General features: G+C 63.4%; 2 protein-coding genes and 1 long non-coding RNA gene across 8 annotated transcripts in view; 2 read left to right on the top strand and 1 right to left on the bottom strand.

Moving 5' to 3' along the window:
• Positions 1–2,044, top strand: part of CDC42BPB (CDC42 binding protein kinase beta) — a 94,972-nt gene extending 92,928 nt beyond the window's left edge. For all 6 annotated transcript variants that reach the window (XR_011384989.2, XR_011384988.2, XR_011384987.2 and 3 more), the window contains one exon: positions 893–2,044. Coding sequence is in view for 3 of the 6 variants with exons in the window: in XM_070065425.2 (XP_069921526.2) it covers positions 893–1,024 (132 nt within the window). In the remaining 3 variants the exon portion in view is untranslated. The remainder of the gene's footprint in view (positions 1–892) is intronic.
• A 7,695-nt stretch (positions 2,045–9,739) lies between these two features.
• AMN (amnion associated transmembrane protein) lies at positions 9,740–16,331 on the bottom strand. Its single transcript, XM_089322752.1, has 12 exons — positions 16,223–16,331; positions 15,582–15,700; positions 15,454–15,498; positions 12,803–12,890; positions 12,339–12,550; positions 11,789–11,926; positions 11,613–11,721; positions 11,278–11,357; positions 11,020–11,182; positions 10,149–10,332; positions 9,983–10,073; positions 9,740–9,905 (listed from the first exon to the last, which is right to left on the bottom strand). The coding sequence occupies exons 1-12, from the start codon at positions 16,263–16,265 to the stop codon at positions 9,822–9,824; spliced, it is 1,356 nt and encodes a 451-aa protein (XP_089178878.1). The 5' UTR covers positions 16,266–16,331; the 3' UTR covers positions 9,740–9,821.
• Positions 12,805–13,557, top strand: LOC138847269 (uncharacterized). The gene is made up of 2 exons (XR_011384990.2): positions 12,805–12,969; positions 13,354–13,557. It is a non-coding gene; the product is annotated as an uncharacterized LOC138847269 (long non-coding RNA).
• Positions 16,332–18,050: the final 1,719 nt, after the last annotated feature.

The raw sequence follows: 18,050 nt of genomic DNA, 5'->3' as shown, positions 1-18,050 counted from the left end.
GACGTGGGTGCAGGGGCTCAAGGACTTGGGCCATCTTCCACTGCTTTCCCGGGCCATAGCAAAGAGCTGGATTGGAAGTGGAGCAGCCGGTACTAGAACCGGCGCCCGTATGGGATGCGGCACTGCAGGCGGTGGCTTTACCCTCTACGCCACAGCGCCGGCCCCTCGAGGGTTTTCATCTAACAGCTTAGATGCGTTAGCTTCTATATGTAGCCCTCTGATACATGTCGAGTTCATGTTTGTTTGTGGCACGAGGTAGGATCCCAGCTTCGTTCTGTGTGTGGACGTCCAGCACCACGTGTTTAAGTCTGCTCTCTCCATTGGATGGTGCTGGACCCTTTGCTGCCTGCAGGCACTCGCGTCTGGACGCAGGCTCGCTCATCTCAGCACTGGTGGGCTGCTCTGAGCTCCCCTGTGGAGGCTCTCTGACCTCCTTGGTTAAGTCCATTCCTAGATGTGACTCTTCTGGACGTTGTAGACAATTCCTTCTCAGGCTGTTCACTGGTGACCTGTGGTGACCTTGAAGCTACACTGCTGACTCAAGCAGGCTTTGGCAGATGGGTGTTTTCTGTGTGTGTGTTCAGGTTTCCTTCCTGTTGGCCTGGTTGCTCTGGCCAGACTGGGGAGAGCAGCGTCCTTGTCTTGTTCCTGAGCGAGGATGAAAAGCTTTGTGTTCACGTGACTGCTGGGACGGGGCTGTGGGCTTCTCAGGAGTGCTGTCTGTCGTGGGTCCTGACCCTGACTGGGGACTGGGTGGCTGTGTGTGGCCGTCTCATGTCCTCCACGTGAGCAGCTCGCTTGGAGAGGAGGAGACAGTGCCCACACCTGTCCCCGGACGGACAGCAGCACCTAGATGGGCAGGCGGCTCTCACATGTCCCCTCTTGTTTACAGCCCGACTCGGATTCCACCAAACACTCAACCCCGTCAAACAGCTCCAACCCCAGTGGCCCGCCAAGCCCCAACTCCCCCCACCGGAGCCAGCTTCCCCTCGCAGGCCTGGAGCAGCCACCTTGCGATGCCTGAGGCTGCCAGCCCTCCACCGCTGCCACTGGGCCAGGGAGTCTGGACGGCCCCCAACGTCAGTGCCAAGACTGAGCGGACCCTCCAGTGTTCAAAGAAATGTAGACACGGAGATGGAGGAAACCTTTATTGTAACAGTGGTCAGTTTTATGCTGTGTTGTTCATGGCAGCAGACCAGATCACTTGTCAGCACAGCCGTGAGGTGACACTGTTCGTTTGCACATGAAGGACCACACACCCCTCCCTCCCGCACCCTCCCCGAAAGGCGCACGGGCCGAGGACGCCGGCCACAGCAGAAGCCCTCACAGGAGGCGCTGATCTGTCAGCTCTCCCCTGGACGTCCTGAGCACCGCAGCAGAGAGGCGGGGAGGGTCACCCAGTCACCAGGAGTTTGAAGATGGGGGGGGGGGGGGCGGATGCAGGTTAATCTGGCCTTTTTCCTCATGTCACTGCATAGTCAGCTGTGGATGTCCTTGCTGACCACCTGGTTATGGGGAGGCCTGGGACCAGTGACACGGCATCCCCGCATGCTAGTTCACACTGGGCCACAGCCACAAGGTAGCACCAGCACCTGCTGACGTCAGCTGGGTCCTCTGTCTGCACCTGCTGGACTGAGGGGAGGCCTGGGGACACCTGCCCCGCCCCCGCATGGCACCCACCGCCAGATACACTCCTGCTTCCGGCCCCAGCCTGCGGCGCGCATTAATCGCGCTGCTTCCTGTAGCCAGTGTTGAGTGATCAAGTGTGTGGCCCTGTCTCTTTAAAGGCTTGTGACTGACTGGCAGCAGACACAGCCTGTGCTCCCGCCCTCCACGTCTGTGGGGGCGGTGCTGAGTGCTGTGGCTGCCACGTCACACACCAGCACCTGCCCGCTCCTCCTGGGCCTTCTGCTGGGGCGGGCACCTGCTGGGGGTCTGGTTTTTAATTTTTTAATGTAAGTCTGAGTCTTTGTAATTATTGAATCGTGAGAACATTTTTGAACAATTTACCTGTCAATAAAGCAGAGACGGCAGTTTTAAAGTTCTCAGTGGTCGCCTGTGCTGAGGCTGCGCCCCGTGTCCGGGCTCCTAGAATTCCTTCCCAGAAGCCAGCTGGCCTGCCCAAGCTGTCCTGGGTCACGTGCACTGAAGTCAGAAGCCACACACAAAGTCACTCGCAGTCCTGGGGCAGAGCTGGTCCCCATAACTGGAGCTTCCACCTGCTCAGACCCAGGTTGGGGGTGTCCAGGGGGACACCTGCCAGGGCTGACTGGCCAGCTGCTTCTGCCAGGCCTCCAGGTCCCACTGTGAGACTCAGGCAGGGGTCAATGAGAGACGCCATGGGTCAGGGTAGGGGGGGACTGTCCCATGCACTCCTACCCCCTCAGCAGCCTGACGGGCAGGCCAGAGTGCACGGAGAGGAGCCAAGGGGTGGGGGTGGGGCTCTGGCCTGATGGGTCAAGGTAGCCTTGGATTTGCCATTCACGGAAGGTTCCGGCTAACCAGCGCCCCTAAGAAGACAGCGGCACCGCCACAGAGGTGCACAGAAGCAGGAGTGCTGGCCGGGGCCGCAGCTGAGCACGTGGTCCCCCATGGAACAGTTTCTGCCCCCACAGCCCATGCTGGCCAGCACGCTCCCTAGCCCCTGGGCCGAGGCCATCTGAGGCTCCGTGATCCTAGCCCAGAAGGAACATGGCACAGCTCCCAAAGCTCTGCCCAGGAGCTCCCGTGAGCCCGCTTACTCCCACAGCTGCCCTTCCAGGGGCCACACGGCCCTTCAGGGGACAGAGAACAGTCCCTGAGTGGTGGGGAGCAGCACTGACCCTGCGCAGACGAGGCAGCCGCGGCTGCAGTTCGCGCGCATTGGCGAGTGCCCAGTGCGCAGTGGTGAGGGGCCAGCGACACCTGACGCCAACACAGCCTTGCCTGCTGCAGGACGCACGCAGTGGTTCACCACGAGACGGCTGGCCACCACACGCTACGGTGAGCGCCACAGACGTGGACCACGAAGACCAGGAAGCCAACCATGGGCCCAGCCCTGGGAACGCAGACAAGTACTGCGGGACCTTCTCTTCCCCAAGAGACCGAGCGACTGGGCGCCAGGATTCTCGGGCACACGGAGCAGGCCCCTCTCACGCCGTCCCGTAGTCCGAGGGAAAGGCACCTCTGAGCCCCCCAGGGGCGCCGACCCGTCAGCCTGGGCCGGGCCCCAGCTCTGCTGGTCTGCTTGCGGGGGCGGCAGCTGCTGACTTGCGTTCTGGGCCCTGGCCTCGCGTTGGGGAGACCTGGATGTAGCCCTGGCTTCAGCCTGGCCAGCGTCGGGCTGTTGTGGGCGTCTGGGGAATGAAGCACTGGCTGGGAGATCTGTCTGCTTTTCAAATAAACAGAATAAAAACTTTAAAACAAGGCAAACGTGAAGGCTACATGTGTACATGTGAGGGAACATGTGTAGTTCTGGGTTCTTCCCTCTGCTTGTGTTGACTCCGCTTTTTCATTTAGGGAAACTAAGGGGCCAGCGCCGCGACGCAGCAGGTAAAGCCACCGCCCGCAGCGCCGGCCTCCCATGTGGGCGCTGGTTCAACCCCCAGCTGCTCCTCTTCGGGTCCAGCTCCCAGCTGGTGCACCTGGGAAAGGCAGAGGAAGACGGCCCGAGTGTTTGGGCCCCTACACCCACATGGGAGATGTGGATGAAGGTCCTAGCTTTGGCCTGGCTCAGCTCCAGCCATTGCGGACATTTGGGGCATGAACCAGTGGATGGAAGCTTTAACTCTGCCTTTCAAATTTTAAAAAATTAAAAATCGGACAAAGTCTATTTGCCAGTTTTTCCCATGGCGTTTTGGCAAAGATGGGGGAAAACCCTCAAATGAATGGTTTTGCGATTTACAGTGACTCCACAGCAACCCAGCACATAGGAGTCCCCCGCTTGGGGACATGAAGGTTTAGCCTGGACTAGCGGTGGCCAGGGTGCTGGAGGAGTGACGTGGGACGTGTGTGGGACGCCTGAATCCCGTAGTCCCTGTGGATGTGCCTGGGACAACAGAGCTGGCAGCTCCACTGCTGCACCCCCGCCTCCCAGGGGAGACCAGCACAGAGCTCCTGGCCCTGGCTCCAGCCTGGCCCAGCCACAGCTGTTGTCATCTGAGGAAGAGAACTAGCAGGCAGGTCACCCCCAAAAATGCCTTTCATATGCGTAAATGAAAAAAAATAGCGATCTACAAGGAAAACCCTAGGTGAATGGAAAAGTAACTTTCTCAAACACTTCTCAGAATGACCCTCACGACCTTGGCCGACACCTGCGACACCTAGCACTCACGTCAGTAGTGGTTCTCTCTATCTGGCACAAAAATGGCCAGGGAAAAACAAAACAACAAAAACCGTTTCTAAGAGCTTTTCCCACCTGTGCTGATGAATCAAGTAAAGCAAGTGTGGGAACAGTGTGCTCACTGGACTTGAGGTTTGCATGTGTGCAGGGACGGGCTGTCCCCTGAACCCCCCCAGGACCCCTCTCCATCGGCAGGACGATGGCGGCACGCACCTCACAGTGAGCAGCTCTTGGGGGTGCTGACACAGAATCCCCACATGGGCGCCAGTTTGAATTCCTACTACTCCACTTCCGATCCAGCTCTCTGCTGTGGCCCAGGAAGGCAGTGGAGGATGGCCCAAGTACTTGAGCCCTGCACCCCATGGGAGACCAGGAGAAGCACCTGGCTCCTGGCTTCGGATCAGCCTAGCTCCGGCTGTTGCGACCATTTGGGGAGTGAACCAACGGTTGGAAGACCTCTCTGCCTCTCTGTAACTGCCTTTCAAATAAAATTTTCAAAAAAATATAAAAATTATATGTTCATCTCAGAAGACACTGGATAAAATCCAGCATCCCTTCATGATTAAAAACTCTCAACAGAAGGGTTGGACCTGAGCATATAAAATCCACGGGTGACGAGCCTTCCACAGTGAAGAAGAGCTGAAGTGTTCTCCCTAAGACCTGGACGAGACAAGGACACCCTCTGCCGCAGCACCACCCTGCGAGTCCCTGCCATGGCAGCTGGGCACAGGCAAGGGCCGGCGCCCAGACCGGGCGGGAGGCCATCACCTGCCGCTGCTGCCGACGGCACAGTAAATGACCTGGGTACAAAGTGGTATACGAAGCTGGCAGCACTGTCACACACCAGTAGCACAATAAGTGCGAGAGAAATCAGGGAGACAATCCCATTTCCAGTAGCCCCCCCAAAAGTAAAAAACCTAGGAACAGTTAGGCCAGAGGTGAGAGAGCTGAGGAAGGGGAGCCGTCACACTGACTTGGAGAAACAGGACACCCTGTTCACTGTTGTGGAATGAGAAGGGCAACAGGCTGTGATTGGATGGCTTTGGAAACTGCCTGGCAACAGGCTGTGATTGGTTGGGGCATAGACCGCCCCTTGACCACATTTGCTGGTCTTGGCTATAAAAGATGTTGTACCAACTGAAATAAATGAGTCTGCGGGCTGCTCACCTCAAGCCCACTTTCACCCAACTCCCGGGGTCTGTGTGGTGACTCAGCACCTCTTGCCCCCACCACGCTCCTCCTCTCAGGAATCCACTGCAACATTGTTGAGAAATCAACTGCAACACACTGTAAGACACACTGTAAGACACGTGTTACCCCCAAAGCCATGCACAGATTCCGTGCAATCCCTATCAAAATACCATTTTCCACGGAACTAGGAAAAAATACTAAAATTTGTGCAGAACTACAGAGACCTTGAATAGCTAATGCAGCCTTGAACAAAAAGAACAAAGCAAGGATTACAATTCCTGACTTTAAAATATTACAAAGCTACGGTTGGGGCAGGCGTTGGAAAGTTAACACCACTTGGGTACCTGCATCCCACACTGCAGTTCTGCTCACGGGAACCCTGGGATGCATGATGAGGGCTCAGTCTCCGTAAGAGACCCAGGCTGAGTTCCCGGCTCCAGCTTTGGGCCCAGCCCTGGCTGCTGGGTGCATTTGGAGAGGGAACCAGATCTCTCTTTCAAAACAAAAAAAATTTTTTTTTTTTTTTTTTTGACAGAGTGGACAGTGAGAGAGAGACAGAGAGAAAGGTCTTCCTTTGCCGTTGGTTCACCCTCCAATGGCCGCCGCGGCCGGAGCACCACGCTGATCTGATGGCAGGAGCCAGGAGCCAGGTGCTTTTCCTGGTCTCCCATGGGGTGCAGGGCCCAAGCACCTGGGTCATCCTCCACTGCACTCCCTGGCCACAGCAGAGAGCTGGCCTGGAAGAGGGGCAACCGGGACTAGAACCCAGTGTGCCGGCGCCGCTAGGCGGAGGATTAGCGTAGTGAGCCGCGGCGCCGGCCCCAAAACAAATTTTACAAATAAATCCACAATGATACATTATCCCACTCCAGTTAGACTGGCTCTTCAACATAATGTTCTTTTTTAAATTTTGAGAGGTAGAGACAGAAAGTTCTTCAATCTGGTGGTTCACTCCCCAAATGGCTGCAATGGCCACAGCTGTGCTTCCTCCAGGTCTCCCACATGGGTGCAGGGGCCCAAGCGCTTGGACCATCTTTGACTGCTTTCCCAGACCACAGCAGAGAGCTGAATCAGAAGTGGAGCATCTGGGGCTCGAACCATCACCTCTACGGGATGCCGGCACTGCAGGTGGAGGATTAACCTGCACCACAGCACCGGCCCCTAGACTGGCTCTTATTAGAAAAACAAGAGGGGGCCTGTGGTGGAATGAGAAGGCCATGCCAAGATGGCCACTGGCAACAGAAACTGCCTGGCAACAGGCTGTGATTGGATGGCTTCGGAAACTGCCTGGCAACAGGCTGTGATTGGTTAGGGCATAAACCACCCCTTGATCGGATTGGCTGCCTTGGCTATATAAGCTGCTGTACCAACTGAAATAAACGAGTCTGCAGGCTGCTCGCCTCAGGCCTGCTTTCACCCGACTCCCGGGGTCTGTGTGGTGACTCCGCGCTTCTTGCCCCCACCACGTTCCTCCTCTCAGAAGAAATTGACTTCAACATCTGGCACACCAACGTGACTGAGAAACAGCGTGTTGGACTCGGCAAGGTCCCCCCTGGATTTCGGCAAGAAGGCCCCTCAGTGTTCTGTGTGCTGTTTGGTTCTGTGAGGATGAGCACAGAACCCCCTCATACAACCCTTTCCTTGTCCTTGTCCTCAGTCTAAGTGACCCCAGGTTAGGCACACACCGCCTGGAAGCATACGCCGCTTCTCGGCTCCTCCTTTTACTTTCGGTTCGCCTGGCGAATTCATGTAAGGGACTGATCATCCCAAAATTTGGAACCAAGTCATCTACCCTCACTTGAGAGAGGTGACGCTCTGGAGACACCGTGTGGACATACGGCCTTGACCTAACGAATCAAGGAAGTCCCCCACTAAGCACAGGACATACGTACGATCTGATATACCACTGTCTGTTCGTCTAATGTAGGGAACCCCTGCAGAATGCCATCAACCCTGAGGTGCTAGGAATCTGTATTGTTATGGCGGCAGTGCTGTGCGTGTCTTTCCTTTGGCTAGAGTTGGCGTGGCGCGCCGCTCTTAAACACTCAAACATGGGAAAGATACCTCCCGCTCAGAGGCGCACACATATTACCAAACATAGTGAATCTGTGAGTGATAAGAGCCTGACACTCCAGGTCCCTGTCTCACAGACAACAGTTGATGACTTAGGGAAAGAGAGCTCTGACGGTGAAAATGACATGACAGCAGACAACGTAGCGATGCCTGGTCAGCCACCCCCCAAATATCCGTGGGATGAACTTAGACAACCTCAAGGCAATAACCCATGCGAGGTCATCCCATCCACACCCAGTGAGGATCCCCACGTTTGTGGCAGTTCCCAGGCACCCCAGGCTCTCAGGGCAGCCGCTAGACCCCATCCCACCTGCATGTTTGCCGTTAATGTAGGAGCAGATGCAGAATTCAGGCCCTGGATTCCAACGCCTGTAGCAAGGCTCCTGCTAACCAAGGGCCGAGCATATGCTTGTATCTGTCCAGAGGATGTGGGACAGCCCATTTGGGTACCAGCCAGAAACATCAAGCCTGCAACTGACAGTCAACCAGGACCAGCTGACCAAGACTGAGAGTCCGCCTTGGTAGCGGACGCACCTGCCTTATCATCCTGCCCTGAGAAACCGCCCACAGCCACATCTGTTACTGTTTTACACCCCACTGGCTCTGGTCAGCCACTCAAATGGCCCACAGCCTGTGTGCAGTGACGCCATTCCTGATTACCATTGTTCCTCATTCCTACCCCCATCTGAGCAAGCACTCCTGTGGTCTCCCATTTTGAGTGCTGGTTAGTCAACGATGGGTAAGATCCCATGGGGGACAACCTAAAACAGGCACAGCTGCGTACGGAGACCACATGGAAACGGGGTCAACAATGGAATGGCCAAGAATCATGGCTCCTGTTGCTCAAAAATAAACAAAAAGGGGGAAATGTGGTGGAATGAGAAGGCCATGCCAAGATGGCTGCTGGCAACAGAAACTGCCTGGCAACAGGCTGTGATTGGATGGTTTTGGAAACCACATGACAACGGAGCCTGCCTGGCAATAAGCTGTGATTGGATGGCTTCGGAAACTGCCTGGCAACAGGTTGTGATTGGTTAGGGCATAGACCGCCCCTTGACCGGATTGGCTGCCTTGGCTATATAAGCTGCTGTACCAACTGAAATAAACGAGTCTGTGGGCTGCTCGCCTCGGGCCTGCTTTCACCCGACTCCCGGGGTCTGTGTGGTGACTCCAGGCCTCTTGCCTCCACCACACTCTTCCTCTCGGAAACCAATCCACAGCAACAGGGGCCAGTGCCACGGCTCACTGGCTAATCCTCTGCCTGCGGCGCTGGCACCCCAGGTTCTAGTCCCGGTCGGAGCACCAGATTCTGTCCCAGTTGCCCCTCTTCCAGGCCAGTTCTCTGCTGTGGCCAGGGAGTGCAGTGGAGGATGGCCCAGGTGCTTGGGCCCTGCATCCCATGGGAGACCAGGAGGAAGCGCCTGGCTCCTGGCTTTAGATTGGTGCAGCGCCAGCCATAGTGGCCATCTGGGGCCATCTGCTAACGGAACTAACGGAAGGAAGACTTTTCTCTCTCTCTCTAACTCTGCCTGTCAAAAAAGAAGAGACAAGCGAGGCTGGGCTGGGGTTGCTGTGCAGTTAAGCTGCTGCTTGCGGGGCAGCATCCCACAGCAGAGAGAACAGAGGGAGTTCTCGCTCTGCCTTCCACATAGATCAATCCTGTCCCGGGCGTGGAGCACCCTTGGTGGCATCACATGGAAAGCAGAGTGGAGGCTCCTACACAAGGGACAACAGAGCCACCCTTGACCCCGCAGCCCCACCCTGGGTGCACACCAAGGGCAGCGAGGTCAGACGCCCTTTACCGTCCGGATGACTGACCACCACTGTGGAGAGAGACCTTGATCAAAAGACGCAAATGTGAAAGGAGAATCAGAACACCCACCTGTGCCTGCTAGCCCGGCCACGCGCATAGCCTCCCAGGGAGCCCTCCTGGGGAGCCTGCTCAGCTCGCCCAGGCACAGCCCTGCACCTAGGGCTCCTCAGTGCGCCTTCGGAGCCCGCAGCTTCCCGCCTGCGTGGTGCCCGCTGCCCCACCCACACACGCTGGACACCCACGCCCAGGCTGCCTGTGCTGCCTGCAGCTGACAACGTGGGGACTTCTCAGCCCAGGGCCCTTCCCCGCGGGGGCAGGAGGGACTGCAGCCACACGGCAGATGCAGAAAACCCCTTTATTGCGCAAGGCCACGCGGTCCTCGGCCTGGGTGGCAGAGCGGAACAGGGGTTCGGTCGGCGGTGGTCAGGCCTGGGCCTCGGCGAAGAGGGGGTTAATGAAGTAGCTGTGGCTGGCGCCGGCTTCCGACTCTGGGGCTGCGCTGGGGGGCTGCGGGAGCAGACGGTCAGGGGGCCTGGGGCTCCCAGCCCTGCCACGGGGCCCCCCGCCCGCCCTCCAGCCCTCACCAGCTGCTCGGAGGCCGCCGCCGAGTCGAACACGGGATTGCGGAAGCCCATGGGCACCTCCGTGGCCGTCTCCTCCTCCCGCCTCCGCCAGCTGCCGATCGGGTCGCGGGTGAGCCCCACGCGGCGCCTCCACCGGAGCCCCCGCCCCGCCCCGCCCCGCGCGTACCTGAGCCGCCCCGAGCGGAGCAGCAGCAGCGCCGCCAGCAGCGCCAGCAACGCCAGCGCCGCCGCCACCAGGCCGCCCGCGAGCCCCGCGCCGGCCGCGGCCCCGTGCAGCCCTGCCGCCGAGCCGCCCCCGACCGGCGCGCCGGACTCCCGCACGGTGGCCGCCAAGATGCCCAGGGCCGCGCCTGCGAGGGAGGATCCGGCTCAGTCTCCGCGCGGGCCGGGGACTGGGGGCCGGGGGTCGGGGGCTGGGGCAGGGGCCGGGGGCCGGAGGCTGGGGACCGGGGGTCGGGGGCTGGGGCAGGGACCAGGGGCTGGGGACCGGGGGCCGGGGGTCGGGGGCTGGGGCAGGGGCCGGGGGCGGAGGCTGGGGACCGGGGGTCGGGGGCTGGGGCAGGGACCAGGGGCTGGGGACCGGGGGTCGGGGGTCGGGGGCTGGGGCAGGGGCCAGGGGCTGGGGACCGGGGGTCGGGGGCTGGGGCAGGGGCCGGGGGCTGGGGACCCGGGGTCGGGGGCTGGGGCAGGGGCCGGGGGCTGGGGACCGGGGGTCGGGGGTCGGGGGCTGGGGCAGGGGCCAGGGGCTGGGGACCGGGGACCGGGGACCGGGGATCGGGGGCTGGGGCAGGGGCCGGGGGCTGGGGACCGGGGACCGGGGGTCGGGGGCTGGGGCAGGGGCCGGGGGCTGGGGACCGGGGGTCGGGGGTCGGGGGCTGGGGCAGGGGCCAGGGGCTGGGGGCTGGGGACCGGGGACCGGGGACCGGGGATCGGGGGCTGGGGCAGGGGCCGGGGGCTGGGGACCGGGGACCGGGGGTCGGGGGCTGGGGACCGGGGGTCGGGGCTGAGCGCCGCCGGGGGCCGGGGCAGGGGTGTACCGTGCTGGCCCACGTCGGCCAGGAGCTCCCGGGCCAGGCGCCCCGCAGCGCCCGCCTCGGGCCGGGAGTCCGCCAGCACCACCTGGATCTCCGTGTCGGCCTCGCGCAGCCGGAACGGGCGCGGCACCTTGGACGCGGCCACGCGCAGCCCCTCATACTGGGGCTGGGGGCCAAGCGGGCGGGGGCGCAGGCGTCAGGGCGGCGGCCGAGGCTGAGGGCCCCCGCCCCCGCCCCGCGCCCCCGCCGCCAGCCCGTTACCGGCGCGAGGGCGTCCAGCAGCCGCGCGCGGTACCGCGCCAGGTCGAAGGCCGGCCCGACGGTCAGAGAGACGACGGCTCCTGCGGCGGGAGGCGGAGTCAGGCGGGGCGGGCGGGAGGCGGGGACAGGCGGGGGACAGGCGGGGCGGGCGGGAGACTGGGGACAGGCGGGGCGGGCGGGAGGCGGGGACAGGCGGGGGACAGGCGCGGGGGCGCGGGGCGGGCGGGAGACTGGGGACAGGCGGGGCGGGCGGGAGGCGGGCGGGAGGCGGGGGACAGGCGGCCTGGGGCGGGGCGGGCGGGAGGCGGGGTCAGGCGGCGCAGGGCCGCGCTCACCGCACAGGCCGCAGCACTGGCCCTCGGGCCGCAGGGCGTCGAGGCAGGGCGCCGGGGGGCAGCGGCCGCCCAGGGGCTGCAGCAGCGCCGCGCAGATCCGGGGCAGCGCCTGCGGGAGCGCGAGGTCAGCGCCGGGCCGGGCCGGCCGGAGGCGCCCCCCGCGCGGCCGCGCTCACCTCGGCGTTGCCGCAGACGCAGCCCGACGGGTCGGCGCAGGCGGCGGGGCCCACGCGCAGCGAGCCCGGGCCGTGGAACCGCAGGCGGCCCGCGCGGGACTCCAGGAAGGCGGCCAGGTCGTCGTCGCGCGCGAACGTCTGCGGGGCAGCGGGGCGTCGCCTCAGCGCCCGCCCGCCCCGCTCACCTGCCCCGCGCACCTGCCTCCCCCCTCACCCGCCCCTCTCACCTGCCCGCCCCGCTCACCTGCCCGCCCCGCGCACCTGCCCGCCCCGCTCACCTGCCCGCCCCTCTCACCTGCCCGCCCCGCTCACCTCCCCCGCTCACCTGCCCCCCCCTCACCTGCCCGCCCCGCGCACCTGCCCGCCCCCCCCCCCGCTCACCTGCCCGCCCCGCGCACCTGCCCCCCCCCCCCGCTCACCTGCCCCGCCCCGCTCACCTGCCCCACTCACCTGCCCCGCCCCGCGCCCGCCCCCACTCACCCGCCCGCCCCGCTCACCTGCCCGCCCCCCCCTCACCTGCCCGCCCCGCTCACCTGCCCGCCCCGCTCACCTGGCCGAGCGCCGCCACGCTGCGGACTCGCACGGCGCCGGGGCCCAGCCCCACGCGGAACGAGCCGTCGGGTGGGAAGACCACGTCGTCGTGGCGACAGGGCACGCGCTCGGCGTCCACGGAGAACAGGCCGCGCGCCTCGTCCTCCGAGCGCCACAGGAGCGGGTCGTGCCACAGGAAGCGGTCGGGATTTAGGAAGAGTGCGCGGGCACCTGCGGGGCGCGCGTCCCTCAGCGCCGCCAGGCCACGCCGTCCACGCGCCACCCCAAGCACTGGCCAGGCCACGCCCCGTCCACGCGACGCCCCGAGCACCGCCCAGGCCACGCCCCGTCCACGCGCCGCCCCTCAGCACCGGCCAGGCCACGCCCCGTCCACGCGCGCCCCTCAGCTCCGCCCAGGCCACGCCCCCGCCCCGCCCCCGGGGCTGAGCGGCGCTCGGAGCCCCGCCCCGGCCGCCGGCTCACCTGGGCCGCAGTCCGGGTCCGAGCCTGCGTCCGAGGCGCTGAACCCCGCTCCCGAGGCCAGGACGAGCTCCCCATCCAGCGGCAGGAGCTGCGGAAGGCGCCAGCTGAGATGGCGCCTCGTGAGGGTCCGAGCCCGACCCGCGCCCACCCTGGACCCCGAGTCGCAGGTGCGAGGAGCCCAGAGGGTGACCGGGAAACTGGGCGCAGTCAGGGCCGGGGGCGGGGGGCGTCCCATCTCTGGGAGGGGCCAGGCTGCAGCACCACCGGGCCCCCTCACCAGAAGCTGTGCAGGCCATGGGCTCTGGGTTCCAGAACCGGGTCAGAAAGCGCTGACCAGCCGCCGGGCTCTGAGCTCCCCTGGGCAGAGGGCGCTCGCGGAAGCGGCTGGGAGAGGTCGCCTCTGCGCTGTGCCAGGCCCCCCCCCCCAGGAGCGCCGCGCCTGACCCGCCGGCCAAGTGCGCCCAGGCCTGGGGGCTGCCCTGACAAGGGACAGCGGGCCCGAGAGGACAGGCGAGCAGGGGAAGCAAGAGCAGCAATGCTGTTTCTTAAAGGATTCCAGAGGGGTCTCCCTGCTACCGCGCCTGGGAGAGCGTGGGCCCTGCACCCGCGTGGGAGACCCGGAGGAGGCTCCTGGCTTCAGCCTGGTTCAGCCCTGGCCGTGGCGGCCATCTGGGGAGTGAACCAGCGGATGGAAGACCTCTCTCTCTCTCTGTAACTCTGCCTTTCAAACAAATAAATTAGTTAAAAGGAAGAAAGTTGGATGAAATGTCAATTTCTAGTCAATTCTAAAGTGTCAAAGCTGACACAAGAAGCAGCAGAGAATCTGAACAATCGGTAAGCATTACAAAATGAAAACTTGGGAGGCCAGGAGTCCCAGAAACCCGCCCGACACTGGCACCGGTGAGCTCTGCTGAATTCTCTGGGAACAATTAATTTCTTGTTACAGAAGTCGTTCTGTAAAACTAAAAAAATGAAAGGAAAAGTGTCAGCCAATTGCTACAGGGCTGAAATGTAATATTTTTTGCATTTTATTTGAACAAAAGCTGCAGAGATTTTCCACCATTGGTTCTTTCCCCAACTGCCCCCAACAGCCAGGGTTGGGCCCGGGTTGAAGCCAGGGCCCCATGTGGGTGGCCGCGGCCCAAGCCCTGGAGCAGTCCCTGCTGCCCCGGTGTGCAGAGTGGATGGCACTCTGCCTCCATCCGCGACCCAGGCGTGCCAGGCAGGGTCAGACCTGGAGGGGTCAGCGTGGTCACAAGTCCACCGCAGGATAGGAAAGAATGTGCTCATTTTACTCAGAAATCCCGAAGCAGAACTTCTGGACAGAGCTGGGGGCTGGCGCCAACTGGGGCATTGTTGCAAGGCTGTGCAACACCACGAGTGCCCTGCACCAGTGCAGCTCCCTGGGGGATGGCAGCGGGGCGGACTGGGGGGCAGGGGCATAAGGGACTGACTCCCTCTCTATTTTGCTCTGAACCCAATTGCTGTAACAAACAAACAAACGAAAACAAAAAAACCCACCATTTTAAAAATTCAGTTGTAAATGCGTGGTGATCAAGAACCACTCATTTCCCCCAAGGCAGGGCACTGCTCAGGTTCCGGCTGCGGGGCCAGGGGAGCCCAGCAGAGGGCAGTGCGGAGTCTCGGGCCAGCAAATTCTCTCCGCCTCTTTCAACCTTCGACCTGCCCGGACTGGAGGGTCCCGGAGTGTCCCGTGCGGCCCGGGTCACCTCAGAGCTCCTCATTCCCGGGCTACATGGTGGGGTGAGGCACTCAAGGGATGGAAAAGACGCGGGAAATGGCCTGCGTGGGATTTTCCGCAGCGGCGAGCGGGGCACGTGTCGACGGCGATGCGTCTGGGTTCGAGTCCCGGCTCTGCGCCCACCCGGGGAGGCAGCAAGCACTGCCCAGGCCGGAGCCCCCGGCTCCAGCCTGGCCCAGCCCTCGCTGTTGCAGGCATTTGGGGAGGGAACCAGCAGGTGGAGGTCTCTCTGCCTTACAGATAAGTTAATTTAAAAACTTTAAAACCTGCCATCCAGCTAGCAGTAGGATGTGCACAGCCATGTCCCGAGAGCCTCCCGTGAGCACACTCAGGGGACAGACTTGAAACGGCTTCTCTGAGAGCGACTCCTGGCTGCTGTTGGGCAGGAGTGGGGGTCCCGGCCAATGCTGTGAGAAGAGAAACAAGAGGGCCGCAGCGGAGGGGACAGCGGCCAGCTAAAGGGCAGCGTTTGGAAAAGCAGGGCACCACTCATGCTAGAAACCAATCAGGGCGTCGCTGTGGCGTACTGCAGCGCCAGCATCCCTCACGGGCACCGGTTCAAGTCCCGGCTGCTCCACTTCCCACCAGCTCCCTGCTAGTGCACCTGGGAAAGCAGCAGAGGCCCCTGCACCCACATGGGAGACCAGGATAAAGCTCCTGGCTCCTGGCTTCGGCCTGGCCCAGCCCGGGCGGGTGCAGACACTGGGGAGTGGATGGAAGCATCTCTTCTTTCTCTCTCTCTTTCATTTAGATGGAAATAAACAAATAAGCATTCGAACGCAGAATCCTTAGAGCCGCGCCTGGCCGCGGGGTCAATCCCCGAACTCCTGTGACTGTGGACCCCCAGGCCTCCCCTGGCAGCCAAAGCCGAGGCCGCCTCTCGTCTCACCAAGTCCGAGAGGGCGTGGTCTCCGCGCACCAGGACCGACACCGCCTGCCGGGAGAAGCGGCGTCAGCGAGAGGGCGTGAGGACCCCGCCCACGGCGCCCCCACCCGCCGACCCCCGGCCATGAGCACCTTGTCTGCCGGGAACTGAGCGGCGCCGCCCGCGCACGGCGTCCGGTTCTGGCTCCAGTTGGCGGCGTCGTCGAAGTTGGTGCTGGGAACCCAGCGTTTGGAGGCAGCACCGGCCAGCGCTGGGGAGGGGGCTGCTCAGTGCGTGCCCCAGCCCCGGCCCCCGAGGGTCCCCGCCGGGCGCGGCCAAGTCCCGTGCGGCCCGGGCCAGGGTCCTTGCGCGCCTCGAGCCGGCCCTATGGGAGCCCCGTCCCTGCCTTCCTGCAGACACCAACCGGATCCGCACGGCCCGCTCCAGCGCCCAGCTCGCGGGACCCACCCCGCGTGGCCGCCCCGCCCCCAGTATGTCCGGCGCGAGAGTAGAGGTCGGGGTCGGTCGAGGACAGTGCCCCTGGGGATGGGCAGGAGGGCTTCCTGGAGGAGTCTGACCTGGGACCGGAGGGGCTGCGCCGGCAGAAGGGGCTGGGGGCGCAGGACTGGGGCTGGCTCTCAGCAGGTGCCGGGGCTCAAGGAAGCGGGCAGGGCCAGCGCTGTGCCTCCAGAGCTCCGGGAGTTAGGGGAGGGCGCCCAGGGGCCCCGCTGGAGGCCAGGCCGCGCCCACGTGCCGAGGACATCTCGGGGGGACCCGCCCGCGCCCCGCTTACCACAGAGCTGCAGCCACAGCACCAGCCGGCCCGGCGCGCCCATCTCCTCTGCGCCCGGCGTCGCGGCCCGCAGACTTTGCCCGCCGGCGCCACGTGACCGGCGGGGGCGCCGGGGCCGGTTACACATTTACTTCCGGACCTGCCCGGGCCCCTCCGGAGGGGCCTCCCGGCAGCCCCACACCCACCCATCGGGGTCTGAGGGGCCTGGTTGGGGCGGACCGCCCTGGGAAGGGGGCGGGTGCAGGGGCAGATTGGCAAGCGAGGCCCCTCTCTGTGCGGTCTGCCGGCCTACAGAACTCGGACACAGCTTCTCCCCCAGGCCGCCCCTGCCTCCGGGACCACCGGGGATGGTCCAGGGTGCTGACTGTGGGCCGTGAGCGGTCATCAGCAGGTGGCCAGCACACAGCCGGCGGGCAGCGTAGTGGATGTCTCAGCGTGTGGCGGGCAGTGGCCGAGAGTGGCCGCTTGGTGTGTGTGTTGGTCACTGGGTGCAGGATGAGGGGATGGCTGGATGGAGGGGAATGGTGGGCAGTGGGCAGGTGGATAACGGTCACGAGTGCAGGGTTGGAGGATGTGGGCTGGCGCGCATGGTGGCAGGAAAGGCGTGGGCTCTGGATGAGGGGAGGGGAGTGGCAGGGGAGCTCCAAGGGTGGTGAATGGACTTTGGTGAACTGGGAGTGGACAGCTGGTGAGAGGTGTAGGCAGGTGGGTGAGTAGGTGGATGGATGACCACGGTAGGGGGCTGGAGGGGTGATAGGGGGTGGAGGGGTGATGGGGGGGTGGAGGGGTGATGGGGGTGGAGGGGTGATCGGGGCTGGAGGGGTGATGGGGGGGTGGAGGGGTGATGGGGGGTGGAGGGGTGATGGGGGATGAAGGGGTGATGGGGGTGGAGGGGTGATGGGGGGTGGAGGGGTGATGGGGGTGTAGGGGTGATCGGGGCTGGAGGGGTGATGGGGGTGTAGGGGTGATGGGGGGTGGAGGGGTGATGGGGGTGATGGAGGGGTGATGGGGGGTGGAGGGGTGATTGGGGTGATGGAGGGGTGATGGGGGTGGAGGGGTGATGGGGGTGATGGAGGGGTGATGGGGGTGGAGGGGTGATGGGGGTGCAGGGGTGGTGGGGGGTGGAGGGTTGTGTGGAGAGGATGGAGGCTTGGATCTCTGTGTCACGCATGTGGCGATGGCGGGGTCGTGAGGGGATCTGGGTTTGTGTCCTGGGAGGCACAGATGGGTGAGTGGGTGGACCGTGGGTGGATTGTGGGTGGACCGTGGGTGGATTGTGGGTGGATTGTGGGTGGACCATGGGTGGGTTGTGAGTGGACCGTGGGTGGGTTGTGTGTGGATCGTGGGTGGGTTGTGAGTGGACCGTGGGTGGATTGTGGGTGAACCGTGGGTGGGTTGTGTGTGGACCATGGGTGGGTTGTGGGTGGACCGTGGGTGGGTTGTGTGTGGACCGTGGGTGGGTTGTGTGTGGACCGTGGGTGGGTTGTGTGTGGACCATGGGTGGATTGTGGGTGAACCGTGGGTGGGTTGTGTGTGGACCATGGGTGGGTTGTGGGTGGACCGTGGGTGGGTTGTGTGTGGACCGTGGGTGGGTTGTGGGTGGATAGTGGGTGGATTGTGGGTGGACCGTGGGTGAGTTGTGGGTGAACCGTGGGTGGGTTGTGGGTGAACCGTGGGTGGATTGTGGGTGGACCGTGGGTGAGTTGTGGGTGGATTGTGGGTGGACCGTGGGTGGGTTGTGGGTGAACCGTGGGTGGGTTGTGGGTGGACCGTGGGTGGGTTGTGGGTGAACCGTGGGTGGGTTGTGGGTGGACCGTGGGTGGATCGT

The sequence above is a fragment of the Oryctolagus cuniculus genome, chromosome 20 (assembly GCF_051225735.1).
Source record: "Oryctolagus cuniculus isolate XC-2025 breed Fujian yellow rabbit chromosome 20, ASM5122573v1, whole genome shotgun sequence".
Taxonomy (NCBI): domain Eukaryota; kingdom Metazoa; phylum Chordata; class Mammalia; order Lagomorpha; family Leporidae; genus Oryctolagus; species Oryctolagus cuniculus.
Note: the sequence above shows the minus strand (reverse complement) of the source record. Positions and strands in the feature narration are given on the sequence as shown.

Coding starts and splice junctions, on each gene's coding strand:
- AMN (XM_089322752.1), bottom strand. CDS start 16,265: ATGGGCGCGCCGGGCCGGCTGGTGCTGTGGCTGCAGCTCTGTG. Junction 10,333..11,019: donor GGCCGACGTGGGCCAGCACG/GTACACCCCTGC, acceptor CCTCCCTCGCAG/GCGCGGCCCTGGGCATCTTG. Junction 10,074..10,148: donor CTCCGCTCGGGGCGGCTCAG/GTACGCGCGGGG, acceptor CCCGATCGGCAG/CTGGCGGAGGCGGGAGGAGG.